At 42.5% G+C, this 14,741-nt stretch overlaps 1 protein-coding gene across 1 annotated transcript in view; it reads left to right on the forward strand.

Annotated features, from left to right (window-relative positions):
* The window catches only part of BFSP1 (beaded filament structural protein 1), a 46,217-nt gene extending 37,669 nt beyond the window's left edge, over positions 1-8,548 (forward strand). Inside the window, exons 6-8 of the mRNA XM_034766950.1 lie at positions 1,294-1,514; positions 5,584-5,669; positions 7,626-8,548. Of these exons, the coding sequence (XP_034622841.1) occupies positions 1,294-1,514; positions 5,584-5,669; positions 7,626-8,548 (1,230 nt within the window). The remainder of the gene's footprint in view (positions 1-1,293; positions 1,515-5,583; positions 5,670-7,625) is intronic.
* The last annotated feature ends 6,193 nt before the right edge of the window (positions 8,549-14,741 follow it).

Raw genomic sequence — 14,741 nt, forward strand, 5'->3', positions numbered from 1 at the left:
AGTATCAGAGGGGTAGCCGTGTTAGTCTGAATCTGTAAAAAGTAACAGAGGGTCCTGTGGCACCTTTGAGACTAACAGAAGTATTGGGAGCATAAGCTTTCGTGGGTAAGAACCTCACTTCTTCAGATGCAAGAAGTGAGGCTCTTACCCACGAAAGCTTATGCTCCCAATACTTCTGTTAGTCTCAAAGGTGCCACAGGACCCTCTGTTACTTTTTACAGATTCAGACTAACACGGCTACCCCTCTGATACTTAAACCAACACTGAAACTCTGAGCGACTTGCCTGGAAACATACATAACATCTGCAGTGGAGTCAGGAATCGAGCTCAGACCTCCTGTCTATGCTGCAGCCCCCAAACCATCCGTCTTCCTCCGATTTTCAAACCTGCTCCCCCTCCTCCCTTTTGTCTGCCAGAGACCAGATTTGCAAAGCCCATCTTCTGACTGTCTATATTAAGGCTGCTCAGGGTAGTGTGGGCTGTGATGGGTATATTTATAGAAAAGCCTTGGTCTATGTTTTAATTTATGGAATAGCTGACCATGGCACTGGGTGGGAGCAATAGATGTATTTTTTAAATATGAATTAATAACTAAATGAATGTAATGAAAATGCCAATAGGCTTTAATGATGCAGCATCAGGCCCAGTTTTCAGAGCTTGTGCAAGGGAACCCAAGACCTTTGTGGAAGCTAGTCATCTGGCCCACTTAGATGCCCTCTGAGAGACATCTGCATAGTGAGAGCTGGAGGGGAATTCTCTGACCTAAATACTTGTTCATAGGAAAATGCAGATTTGTAGAACCCAGAACTGTTTGCAAAAAAGAGTAAGTTTCAACAAAGCTCACAATTCCAAACATTTCTGTGGAAAAGTTTTGGGCTTTATTTAATTTAGACTTTAAAAGGGGTTTTACAAAATCAAAAGCAAACCAAACGGTTTCAGAATTGTTTTGATTTAACCAATCTGATTTTTTTTTTCAGATTATTGGTCCATGAAAATGTTTGAGGTTGCAACTTTTCATCCTACTTCAGTATGGGGAAAAAAAATGAAATCTCAAAATCTCATGGGATGGGAAAACCATCCATCTGTAGTCACTAGGTCATCTCACTAGCCATGCATAGTATTGTAGTCCGCTTCCTCTTCAATAATTGTGCCAAAGGATATGACTTATTTTCAGTCATTAGTTTGCTGACATAAAAAAGTATGTCTCGCCATTTAATGATTCCTCTGAAAATGTGTGCCAGTCCCCATCTAGGAAATGCTGTATATCATTGCTTTCCATTTCCTTTATTTCAGACAACCATGCTGGAACAAGCTATTAAGAGCACTCAAGAGAGTTATGATGATGAGGTTCAGCTGTACAATGAGCAGATTGACGCCCTTAGGAAGGAGATTGAGGATGCTGAAAGGACCTTGGAGAAGTTCACAAGTGACTGTCACCAGCTGGTGATATATCAGCAGTCCCTGGAGAATGAGCTGGAGCGGTACAAACGTATCATTGAGAATGAAGACAACCGGTAAGGCTACTTTCTGTATGGTGCATAGAGTGGCCAATTTTCTAATTTGTGAAAAACCTGACATTGAGCACTGGAACCTCCCCCACTTGCTGCGCCTCTTCCCCTGAGGCCCCGTCCCTTGCTCCACCTCTTTCGCTCGATGCTCCGCCCCCTGCTCCTCTTACCCCCCTCCCCCCGTTGCTCACTGCTCTCTCCACCACCACCCCCCTGCTAACTAAACAGGGCTCTAGGGGTGTGGGTGACTGAGGCAGGCTGGGCAAGGGAGAGCTGTGCTCCAGGGGTGGAGGTGACTGGGGCAGGGTGGGGAAGGAAGAGCCGCGCTCTGGTGATGGAGGGGTGACTGGGGCAGGACGGGCAAGGGAGAGCTGTGCTCCAGGGGTGGAGGTGACTGGGGCAGAGTGGGGAAGGAAGAGCCGCGCTCTGGTGATGGAGGGGTGACTGGGGCAGGACAGGGAAGGGAGAGGCATGCTCCGAGGCTGGAGGGTGAGTGGGGCAGGTTGGGGGAGGGAGAGCCACGCTCGGGGCAGGATGGGGGAGCCACCTCTCTCTGCTGGAGCCATTCCTGAGTGCTCCTCCAGGCTCCAGCAGCAGCTGCTCCTCTTCCCACTCCCTGGTGGCAGAGGCTGGTGGTCAGCAGCGCTGACAGGACACTGCCAGGTTCCCTTTTTGACCGGACTTTCTGGTAAAAAAAAAAACCTGGCAACCCTAATGGTGCATCCCTGGGGATTGTCAATGACAGTGCAGGAGCCTAGTATTTGAAAATGGGAATGTGTTTAATCCAGCTAAAGCCTATGTGAACTTTACTACCCATGGGGTTCTCAAAGCAGGAACCTGAGGACAGTGGTCCTCATCCAAAGCCCACTGAAGCCAATGGAGAGAGACAGCTCAGGGCCAGTGTGAAGAGAGTATGAGGTTCTCATCCAGCCTGTCAGTCTAGTCACCATTTGCCTGCTGTCTTTTAATTTCTATACACAAAGGACGTGATTCTGTGAACTGACCGCCCTCTGCAGAGCTCTAATAACCAGTCAGTTACATACTGGGGGCTAGCTGTTTAAAATCTTGCCAGCAGTTTGGGGCTAGATCCTGAAATTTCCAAGCACTTCAACCAAAACGCACTGTTTTAGGTAAAATATAAAACAGATTTATTAACTACAGTAAGGTAGATTTTAAATGCTTATAGGTAGTAAGCATATAGATCAAAGTTGGTTCCCCAAGAAATAAAAGTAAATTTGCAATCTGAGTTCTATAAACCAAATAGGATTTGACTCAAACAGTGTCTTACCCTGATGGATGGTACAAACCTCAGTACACCGGCTAGGACTACCCTCCCCAGTTCAAAGTCTTTATCCTCTAGAAGTTTCTTCTGGGTGTTGAGTTGTGGCGGGAGTGAGACCAAGCCATGATGTCACTTCCCCTCATTATAGTTTCTTCCAACTTGCTGGAAAGATCTTTTGCTTGTGAAAGGGAGTCCGATTCCATTGGCCAAGCAGTCTCCATTGTCTACGTGCTCTCTCTGAGAAGTCTTCTGAGATGGTCGGTGGGAGAATGGATTCCCTTCAATGGGTCATCAGCACATCTGGCTACTCCATTGTTGTATCTGAAAGGCTGGTTGTGGGTCATCCCAACCTCACAAAATATTTCAATAACATACACATAGCAAAACTTCATAACTTTAGATACAATAGCATATTCAACAGGCTATTGATGGTCCACAGATCAAGACTTTTTAAATTGTACTTCAGAAGGCATGCTTTGTACAAAACATATAATTATATCACCATTGTGAATATGGGGGTGCCAGGGTGCCATTCTGAAATTCAGAGTGCCACACCTACCCACTAGCCTATAACATCATATGTGCTCACTCTCTTTAAATTAAAGTACATATTTATTTTTTTATAAACTGTGGACCAGCTTTTTATAAACTGTGGCGGGGGGGGGATAACTCAGTAGTTTTGAGTATTGGCCTGCTAAACCCAGGGTTATGAGTTCAATCCTTGAGGGGGGCCACTTAGGAATCTGGGGCAAAAGTCTGTCTGGGGATTGGTCCTGCTTTGAGTAGGGGGTTGGACTAGATGACCTCCTGAGGTCCCTTTCAACCCTCATATTCTATGATTCAACAGGAGAAATTAAGAGACTTCCACTGCATGCATCTGATGAAGTGGGCTTTAGCCCACAAAAGCTTATGCTCAAATAAATTTGTTAGTCTCTAAGGTGCCACAAATACTCATTCTTTTTGCTGATACAGACAGACTAACACAGCTACCACTCTTAAACCTTTCATAGCAAAGTATCCCATAGCTAGTAGTTAGGACACGCACCTAAGAGATGGGAGACTCAATGTCACATCCAGTCTCCACCTCAAGTAGAGAGGGGCATTAAGCCTGGGCTTCTCATATCCTTAACCACTAGATTAAGGTGTTGGGGGTCTAGGTCTAGCTCCTCATCTGCCCGCTTCCCTCCCCAACGTCACAGCCATTTGGTGTGGGGTTAGGTGTGCTATGGGCATGCCTACCAGAACAAGCCCTCCAGGTGAGCTAGGTGGGACAACATCCAGTTTGAAGATCTCGCTGGGGTTTAGGTGTGAGATAGCTGCACTTTTGCTGAGCCTGAAGCAGATTTGCACATGGTCAATGGCAGAAATGTAGGCACCTAGGGGACTTAAGTGTAGAGATTTAGAAGCCTAGGGATGTTAGACACCTCCAAGATTAGAAGGCAGCTGAGCAGGGTTATTGAAGATCACAATAAGGTGAGGTGGTTATGTCACTGTCCCTTATTTTATACTTTCCTCGATGCTGGAAAAATCCTTGCTGTGTCATGGTGGTTAGGCAGCCCCGTGGTGTACATGCATGAGTAACTGACTCTCATGTGAATTGCAAATCGCTTGTTTAAAACTCCCTTGCTGGTGAATGACTGATGGTGGTTGCTTAACACCTGGTTGGGTGTTGGTCACTCCTTTGTTGCCAGAGAAGAGCTAGTCTGCATGTTTTCCAGCTCGCAACATGTTTCAGTGACAAACATATAACAAAAATCTCATAACTTCATATACACTAATGATACCTGCATTTCAACAGGCTAGTAATGTCCAATAGCTTATGACTTTTCCAATGATATTTCACAAGGCATATTTTTGTTACAAAAATATCATAACCATATACAAGTGGTGCATATGGGGTTACAGGTTGTTATTTTGAGGTACAGTGTGTCACAGTTCCATTATGTTTTCTGACTCAGCTGGCCGGTCCCCACCCATTGTATTTCAGCACTGCAGAACCTTTAGTGGGGGGAACTGAAAAGTGAACTGATTTAGGCTTTTTTTGACCCGATACTTGTCACCATAAGCCTTACCCTTAAACTACATTTTGTGTGCATTCTTGTGAATCGAAGGGGCATTTTCTCCTCTTATTTCATATGCCTTTGAGCTCCCACTGGTTCATTCAGAGTTGCAGGCGATAGGCAAGGTTAATTAAACAGAGCAGGAACAAGTAGGTGCAGTGCCTGGCTGGGAACACTAGAGGGAGCTTGCATGAAGAAAAATGAGCAGATGGCAAGAGTTGTTGAACTAAGTTAAATAAAGAATCTAGTTTACTTTTATTGACTGCTTTCTTATTTGCATTAAACTGCATATGCATATGGTTTGAGAGCTGTATATGGCCCTTAGTTCTATGGGGAAGATCGCCAAAAGAGTTAGATACCCAGATCCCGCTGACTTCCAGAGGGCATGGGATGTCTGTCTGCCCTTTGTGCCTTTCAAAATCTCCCCTTACATTATGAAATCATTCCCTGACAAAACTAGGGCTGCTTTTTAAAACGATGTGCTTTGCTCTACATGCTATAGGTAAGTAGAGTAGGCCAGATCCTCTGTTGGCGTAAATCGGCATAGTTCCATTGAAGACAGTGAAGGCATTGCCGATTTTACACCAGCAGGGAATCTGGCCAGTAGTACACAGCCTCTGCGCTGTATTGATTTAAATGGTATTTTATGTTCCCATTTCAATGTGAGGCAAATTGTCCTACTTGTTTAAGGTATTCTGGGGGAAATCTGACTCATGCAAATTCTCTCTGCCAGGTTAAATTCTGCCATAATTGGAACCCCAGTTGCACTCTTCACACAGAGCTACAGACCCTGCCACACTACAACCTGGAGGAGGCGAGGTAAACGTCTGTTATTCTTTTCTTGTTTGAGTAAATAGAGGAACATTTGCATTTTAAACCATTTTCATTTGTCTTCAGCATGGACTCCATTGTTGGGGCCTAAATCAGAACCTATTGAAGTCAATGGGAGACTTTCAGTTTACATCAGTTGGCTTCAGATCTGGCCCTTGAAGGCTGGATCCCCTAACCCAGTGGTTCCCAAACATGTTCCGCTGCTTGTGCAGGGAAAGCCCCTGGCGGGCCAGGTCGGTTTGTTTACCTGCCGCGTCTGCAGGTTCGGCCAATCGCAGCTCCCAGTGGCTGCAGTTCGCTGCTCCAGGCCAATGGGAGCTGCTGGAAGCAGCGCGGGCCAAGGACATAGTGGCCGCTGCTTCCAGCAGCTCCCATTGGCCTGGAGCAGCGAACCACGGCCACTGGGAGCCACAATCAGCCGGACCTGCGGACACAGCAGGTAAACAAACCGGCCCGGCCCGCCAGGGGCTTTCCATGCACAAGCGGCGAAACAAGTTTGGGAACCACTGCCCTAACCAATTGGTTCCTTTGCTATACTGGTGGCATGACTTACTGCAACAGAAGTAGCTTGCACTGAATAAATGAGATGCACAAAGAGAACTAATAGAACAGGGAGCCTTTTTAAAAAAAAATGCAATGAGATCACATAGGATTTAGGTTATATCCCAAGTCTGACCATCCTTTCATTATCACTAAACAAAATAGGAACATTTGGGTAGCCCTGCAAATACAGATAAACAAGACTAAATTGCCTATCTGCCATGACCCAGTTTGAGCTGAATGGAGTCACATTCCGCACTGTATGATTGCTCCCCAGAGCTGTCTGATTAATACATTTAGAATTAGGATGTTTGTAAGAGCAGGAACTAGTGAAGGAAAATATCCGGGGCTAAAGTAGAAATGACTTTGTTAACAATGGAGATGGATGGTTTGATACCTAGGTACTTTACATACCAAGTTGAATGATGTCTCAGAAGTATCATGATAAATAGATGGGTAATTGGATGTTTTATTGAAAACAAGGCATGTTAAAAAATGAAGATAAACTGTCAGATGTTCAAATTTTTGGAGACCAAATAGGGTGTTTCCCTTAGTGTAGCGCCAAATACAGCAGGCTTTAATTAAGTTTGTTAGTGAACAAATTAGCTACTAATACATGGAGACCAGATCCTCAACTGATGTACATAGATGCATCTCCGTGGAAGTCAATGAAGTTATGTTCATTTACACCAGCTGAGCATCTGGCCCATGCATCTAACTGTACTTCGGATCATTACCTACAGGACTTGACTAGAGAGTAAGGGAAGAACTTGCCTCTGTGTTAGGACATGAGTGAGCCTCCTGTCAACATTCACGTGAACCTGATCTGCATTTCTGGTGATAGCTCTGGGTGGAGTCTGCAATTCTTCCACAAGGAACGGGGCAGGGGGAATGTTTTTTAACATGGGGATGTTTTTCCCGTCACATCTGGGAGACGTTTCTGCAGCTGGAAAGCCCAGGAGGCCTGTGAAGCAACCACAGGAGCTACTTCCATGTGGGTATGGCCCTTAATCCTGCTACTGATCCAAGATAGTGGTGTTGCACACTATACTGAAAAGCAGCAGTGAGCCCTAAATGTACCTTCAGAGCATTAGTATAGTCTTCATAGTTTAGAGGTGCTGATTTTGTGCATTCAGTTTTGTACATGCAGAAGTTAGTATTTATACATTTTCTGTCTAAAAGTGGTCTTTGTACATGCAAAATGAACATGTGCCCAGTGTTGCACACTCAGAGTAGCCATCTTCATACATAAAATGAATACATGCCCACTTTTGCAGCGGCACTCTGTTCTGCACATACTGTACTGACAATGGGGCCCTTTCATTTGGAGATAGATTGCTAAACTGGCTTGGGCAACTCCTTTCAATGTTGTGTGCTGTTGCCTTTGTTTTGGATTTTCTTTAGATATCACCCTGGTTATGCAAGAGATTGCAAGTGCGAAACCAAGACAAAAAGGTCTGGCAAAGAAAATTTCTAGGAGAAAGGAGATCACTTCCAAAGACATAGATGGGTTTTCACCTGAAAACAGCTATGAAAGAACCCTGGAAGGCTTTCATCAGGATCAGCTTCAATTTAAACACGAAAGCACAGTAATATGTGAACCTAAGCAGGAAGGATTAGAACTAGATGAGCAAGAAACAGTCCCAGAGGATGTGCCTGATGGAGCTCGGATAAGTAAAGCTTTTGATGAATTGTGTAACACTGTGAGAGAGAAAATTAGATGCTACAAGAGACCCGAGCCTAAGACTGACTTGTCCACCAAAGGGCGCTATGTACTTGTCACAGGGGAAGCAAGCTATGACCATCCTTGCTTCTATTCTTCCTCCACCCCAGCTGGAGGTGGGATCATTGTTTCCACTAGCAATGGAAAGATGCCAAATGGTGGGGAGGTGGAGCCAATTCCAGAGCTGCCTGAACCCTCTGAACCATCAGCAAATGAGAAAGGGGAAGTCCCTGAAATGCAATATGAGCTTGAAGAGAGAGAAGAAATAAATGAACAGGGCAGAAAGTCAGAAGAAAAAGCTGAAGAGCCCTCAAAGCAGCCAGACATCACAGGGCCTGAGGCAGCACCTCCAGCTGGTGTAGACAGCCCTCCAGAGCCAGACGTATTTGAAGAGACAGAGTATGACAGAGAGGACCAACGAGGAGGCCAAGCATTCAGAGAACCAAGCTTACCCAGTTCCATGAGCTATGAGAAGGTGGAAGTAGTGGAATCCATTGAGAAGTTTTCAGATGACAGAATTCAGACTTACGAAGAGACAGCTATGATTGTGGAGACAACGATTGAGAAGACAAGCAAGAAGAAGCTAGGAGACAAAGGCTCTTAAGTTACATCATTTGATAAGCTACTTGTCTGGCATAGTTATTAAATGACGTAATTATTTTTTCCCTGACACAATGCTAACATAGTGAGACTTTTGCTGTTTGATATAAAACATTGATACATTAATGGCAATTCTGTCTGGTGTAGGTTTACCTTTAATGTAATAATCATTAAAATGTACTTGGGCAACTAGTAGCAGGTTCAATTACGCAACATTTTTGTGATTTAGGACAAGCAGGAAGTAATTATTAAGAAGTTGCCTGTCTAAACCACACCTAAGTAATATGTGCCCACTACAAATTGGCCCCTTACAGTTTATATTCCTCTAATGATGCTTTAGCTGCCATTAGTTTCCAATTTTCAGACAGCTGCAAATGTTAGCTTGTGGCATCTGGTTCATTGAATAAAAGCTTTGCATCCTAAAGAACATAGTCACAGTGCGTGTGTGTTACCTTTAACATCAAATAGTAGCATTAACCAAACTAGTATTAACCAATTAACAAACTGACTGACATGACGTTTTCAAGGTGAAAGACTAAGCACTTTAGTTCAGTAACATATTTCAACTATCCCTTGTTTATACCCTACCCTTTATGTATAAGAAAGCTTAGCAGTCATTTATTTTTAGCTATGTTACCAAACACAAATATGGCTGAATTTGTCATTAAGATCTTACTACATATCATCTAGGCTACTGAGGGTAAAATATGTAACGGTACCAAAAGAAAAAAAGGGACAGCTTTAAAAAAGAATGTTTTAAGAATCTTAGTTCAGCCTTTAAACACAAACCTCCCATTGACTACAAGGGGGCCAGGATTTCACTAGGGTTTTCATTTGATTGTGTTTATTTTTAAGCAGCTTGCATCTAACTTTATGCTTAAATGTCTGTTATTGTCTGGTTTAAAAAATAGCTTCCTTGAACTCTATTTAAAATTGTGCCCGCTGCAAAATCTGAGGTCGAGGTCTTTAGTGCATACTGGAATCTCTTCAGAGGATTGCAGACACTTCAAAGATTGCCCGGTTGGGGTATTTTCAGTGTACAGATAAGCCAAAATGTGGAAATCTTTCACAGAGGAAAAGTTCCAAAATTTTTTGATTCTGAAATATCAAAACACTTTATTTCAGCTCAGTTGGATGTTCACCTGCATCCGCCTGAGCTGCCACAGTGCCTCATGTGAGGAGTAGCTTGGGTGCCTCATGTCTCCCGTTCTCCTCTGTGGGCCAGGATTGCTCCCTCGATGCACTACAGTCTTGGGACTTCCATGATGCACAGAAGCAATTCAACCAGAGAGGAGACCATTGTACATCATGGGAAATGTAGTCCAGCTACGGATGCCATAGAGGCTAATGGTGGCATGAGGCTCCTGATGGAAAAAATCAAAATTTTCCACGGGGAACTTTTGATTTTGGGAAAACGTCCTTTTCCATTAAAAAAAATCAATAGAAAATTCCCAACCAACTCTAATAATTACCCAGAACTATAAATTTATCATGAAATGTTAATGATGCTCCCATATGTATATTGCTTTACTACTATCTCTTTTTCACAGCCATATAGGCCAAATCCTGCTCACTTTATTCATGTGAGTAGTCCGAGCAGTTTCAATGAGAATAAAATCTTTCACGGCTAGAACCCTAAAAATGTGTGCAAAAGTTGGGTATTAGTTAAGGGCAAAGACTGTGATCTAGCAGAGGACTTAAGCAAGTACTTAAGTGTAAGCATGTGAGTAGTCCCATGAAAATTAAGCATGTACTTAAATGCTTTGCAGGTGTCAGGCCTAAACGGTGAAGGCCTTAACTCACTTTTTACTCAGATAAAACATGTATTGAAAGGGCTGAATAAAAACTGTGTGAGGTCTTCAGGATTTATAAGGCCTTTGCGATTGAAATTAACAAGAACCTCTGACAAAACTCCTACTACAGCATATCAGAATGTTCTGTATTACGTAGGGCTTGATCCTGTGCTCCCTGCAAGCAGTGATAAAACACCTATTGACTAAGAGGTGACGAGAATCAGGCTCATGCCCCTAATCTACTCCTCATTACATACTGCGGGACAAGAAGAACCATCTGTACACTTTTTTCCGTTGGCGCTTGATGATGCATTTTACTAGTTAACCTACATTCATACTGTGCTTTTTATAAAATGGTGTCTTTTTTAAAACAGTGATAGGTGATGCACACATTAACATCATGCAGAGAGGTTGATAAATTAATTGAAGACTGAACAGTGAAAAAACAGTTCTAGACTAAAAGGCCAAGAAGCTGACTAATCAAATTTTACTTCAATCAATCTTATAACAGCAGAATCGCTTCCTTAGGCAGTTACCAATGCTGTTTGTTTGGGTTTTCGCGTGTGTGTGTGTGTGTGTGTGTGTGTGTGTGTGTGTGTGTGTGTGTAATATTCACACACACGTTTCATTTAAAGGAATTGTTGCTGTTGTCTTATTGTAATGCTATGGAGTATATGTCATAAGCTCCTTTTCCACAGCAGATTGTTGCTTTGCAGCTTATTGTAGACAAGGAATCTTTAAATGTATACAGTGGGCCAGATTCTAGTCACCCTACAAAAAGCAGTGGGGCTTCTCCTAGGTAAATGAGTCCAGCTGAGTGCAATGTGTGCTAGTGAAACATTTTGACTCAGTATGGGGGAAAGTCTTCCCTGTGCAGAGGCCTAAGCACAGAGCCCATCCACCACATAAGCCCTCAAAAATAGGGCTGAAGTGGATTTAAAGTGGTGCACAGAGCTTGTGCTGTCACCATGCACAGGGGTGACTTTCAACCTGTGATTAAAATAAATTTGGTTTTGAGGCCTTCCTATATTATAAAAATTCCAAGTGAAATAAGTTCTGTGCCCCATGTTGTGGGGGAAGCAGTATACTGTACTCGACCAGAACGTAATGCCCTTTGGTGTTAGATAAGGGCTGAAGCCTGTGAGGTGTTGAACTCCCTGAACCCCATTGACATTAGCAGAAGCTGAGGCCATGCAGGGCTGGGTCCTAAGTTCAGAGGTATGCGTTCCACAGACCTACCAGGCATGCAATAAAGCGGCCACAAAGGAAGAATGGTATGGTGACCACCAGCACTGTAGATAGCTGTGTAGAAGAGAAAGCCACAATCTGACAGCCCAGGGCTTGTAAATTGTGCATAAATAGCAAGAATTATCTTTGTTCTTTCTAACAACTATTGTGGAAGGGATATTAAACCTCAGGGGTTAAGCCAGTCTCTTAACTGAGAACGAGACCTGGGTTTTACTCTATTCTGGCTCCCATGACAATGGGAATTGAGTAAATGAATTTCCCGGGATCATTTAGCACTCCAGTCATGTTGGGTGGCTACATAGCTGGGTTTCTAATAACATGTGATTCCTGTCCTATAGGAATAAAAGGGTACTAAAAACAGGAAAACCCCAAGGAAAGACAAAGGTTTCTTGTGGATCAAAATGGCTATTTGCGGTTGTTTTTTTGTTTGTTTTGCATTCTGAAAAGCTGAATGCCACTTCCACTTTCAATCCAGCTGGATCTAATGAAGGCTGGTTGTTCACAGGACAAGACATACTGTGTCTCACAGCACTGTTGATCATTCAGGCCCTGATGCAGAAAAGCACGTAAGCAGGTGCTTAACTTTAAGCCTTTACTTAACACCCCTTGAAGTCAATGGGGCTCAAACAAATGCTTACCTTTGACCATGTGCTTACGCTCTTTCCTGAATTGGGGCCTCAAGTGACAGTGCTCCATTGTAGAACACACCTAACAGCTAAAACATTGCTGAACACTATAGTTTTACTGCCTTTATGCTGGGATGCCTTTCTTTGATGCAGATATTTATCTCCTGTGTGCTAAACATACCTGAGATGTGATTTACCTTATCAGGCCTGCATTATTATAAGTAGAGCATTTTGAAGTGGTTTCACTGAATACATGTCACATCCCCCATGATTTCTGATAGGCAATGATGATAGGACCTGCCAGTTTACAACATCTCTTTATTTTACTCAGATTATAAAACATCATCACAGGGCTTTATATTTTAACAACATTCACCTGTTTTAAATTGAGAACTGAATTAGTTCCTCTGTTATAAATGCTAATAAATTAATTTTATTTTGCATCCGCAATACCATAAAAACTTATTCTAACTGGACATTTTTCAGTGCTTACCCTGATGCAAAAATTCTGAAGAGTTTGAAGTCTAGCTATATATATATATATTGTATATACACTTATTTTATATATACGCATATCAAAACTCATAATTTCTGTTAATCACCCCTTACAGTCATCTTGCACTTAATAATTTAAGTCAATATTATGAAAATATGAACACCCATTAAGTTATTTTGCTGCTATATAAGACATTTAATGTTTAAACAGAGAATTGCAAAATTACATGAATGCAATAGGAATTAACGTACACTTTCATTTAAAATTGCCACAAGGACGTTTCTTAATTCAATAACTTTTCCCATATTTTAGAATACTCTTTAATATGTTTAAATGATCTGTTTCTTTAGAAAATACATACACACAAACATGATGCATGAGTGTATATGTATTTATTATGTTCAATATTATATGTAATATATATTATGTATGCTTGCATTTATATATTACATACTATATGTATATTCTATATATCATGAGTGTTTGTGTGTTATCAAACGCATATGTACACATAATAGGGGCAAATTCTTCCCTCTGATATGCACGTGCAACTCCCATTAACTACTGGGAACCACAGGCCCAGTTCAAAACCCATTGAAGACAATGGGCGTCTTCCCAGTTTCAAAGACACCCACCTACTACTTTAAGAATTGGCTCATAGCCTACATGTGTGTATCTGAGGTTAGAAGTGGGCCCCCGTGTCCTTTGGTTTATTTGAAGACCCCAAGATGAGATATAGTTGATGCTTTCCATCTGTTGGTACAAATGAACAACAACAGGATTTTAAAAGTCACTCCTATTAGGTGATATTTTAAAAGTAAGGGCTGGTCTACAGTGGGGGGGGGGAGGGAGTGTCAATGTAAGATATGCAACTTCAGCTACGGGTATAGCGTAGCTGAAGTCGATGCATCTTATTTCGACTTACCTCGGGTCCTCACAGCGTGGGATCGATGGCTGCGGCTCCCCCGTCAACTCCGCTACCACTGCTAGCCCTGGTGGAGTTCCGGATTCGACGGGAGCGTGTTCAGGGAATCGATATATCGCATCTAGATGAGATGCGATATATCGATCCCCGATAGATCGATTACTACCCGCTGATTCGACGGGTAGTCTGGATGTACCCTAAAAGCCTGAGGGCCTGTTTCTCCTCTCACTTACACCTAAGTGTGACTCAATTGTCTGCAATGGCGTAACCCCTCAGTTACACTGGTGTAAGGGAATGGAGATCCTATGAACACTTAGGTGCTTAACTTGGCTTATAGTATACATAATGTAAACATATTTTAAGTAGATAATTTGTTTGGGATTTGAAAGGAAAAGAAAAAAAAATCCTGTTATGGAAGGTTAAGAGATGAATATTCACTTGAGATAATAGAAAACATATACATTCTGGGATAAAACTATGCATATCATAACCTGTTGGTGTCATTTTTAATCATTAGATAAATACGTATTCATTTTAATTTTAGTTTGCAACTGATTAACCTAAACAGCTCTTGATAACACACATTTTAGATGCATATTCTGCATATTAAAAATAGAAAAAAATCAAATTCTGAAACTAGTTACTGCCAACATCCTAGGCCCCAGTCCTGCAAACACTTATGCACATAACTGTAAGCATGGAGTAGTTCCGCTGAAGCCAAAGTAACTACTCATGTACTTAAAGTTAAGCAACTATGCAAGTGTTTGCAGGATTGGGCCCGTAGTTACTATTCAGAGATTCAGAGGGGTTACCGTGTTAGTCTGAATCTGTAAAAAGCAACAGAGGGTCCTATGGCACCTTTGAGACTAACAGAAGTACTGGGAGCATAAGCTTTCGTGGGTCAGAACCACAACATCACCGACTCATTCACCTGCACGTCCACCAATGTTATATATGCCATCATATGCCAGCAATGCCCCTCTGCTATGTACATTGGCCAAACTGGACAGTCACTACGCAAGAGGATAAATGGACACAAGTCAGATATCAGGAATGGCAATATACAAAAACCTGTAGGAGAACACTTCAACCTCCCTGGCCACACAATA

Source organism: Trachemys scripta, chromosome 3 (assembly GCF_013100865.1).
Source record: "Trachemys scripta elegans isolate TJP31775 chromosome 3, CAS_Tse_1.0, whole genome shotgun sequence".
In the NCBI taxonomy this organism is placed as follows: domain Eukaryota; kingdom Metazoa; phylum Chordata; order Testudines; family Emydidae; genus Trachemys; species Trachemys scripta.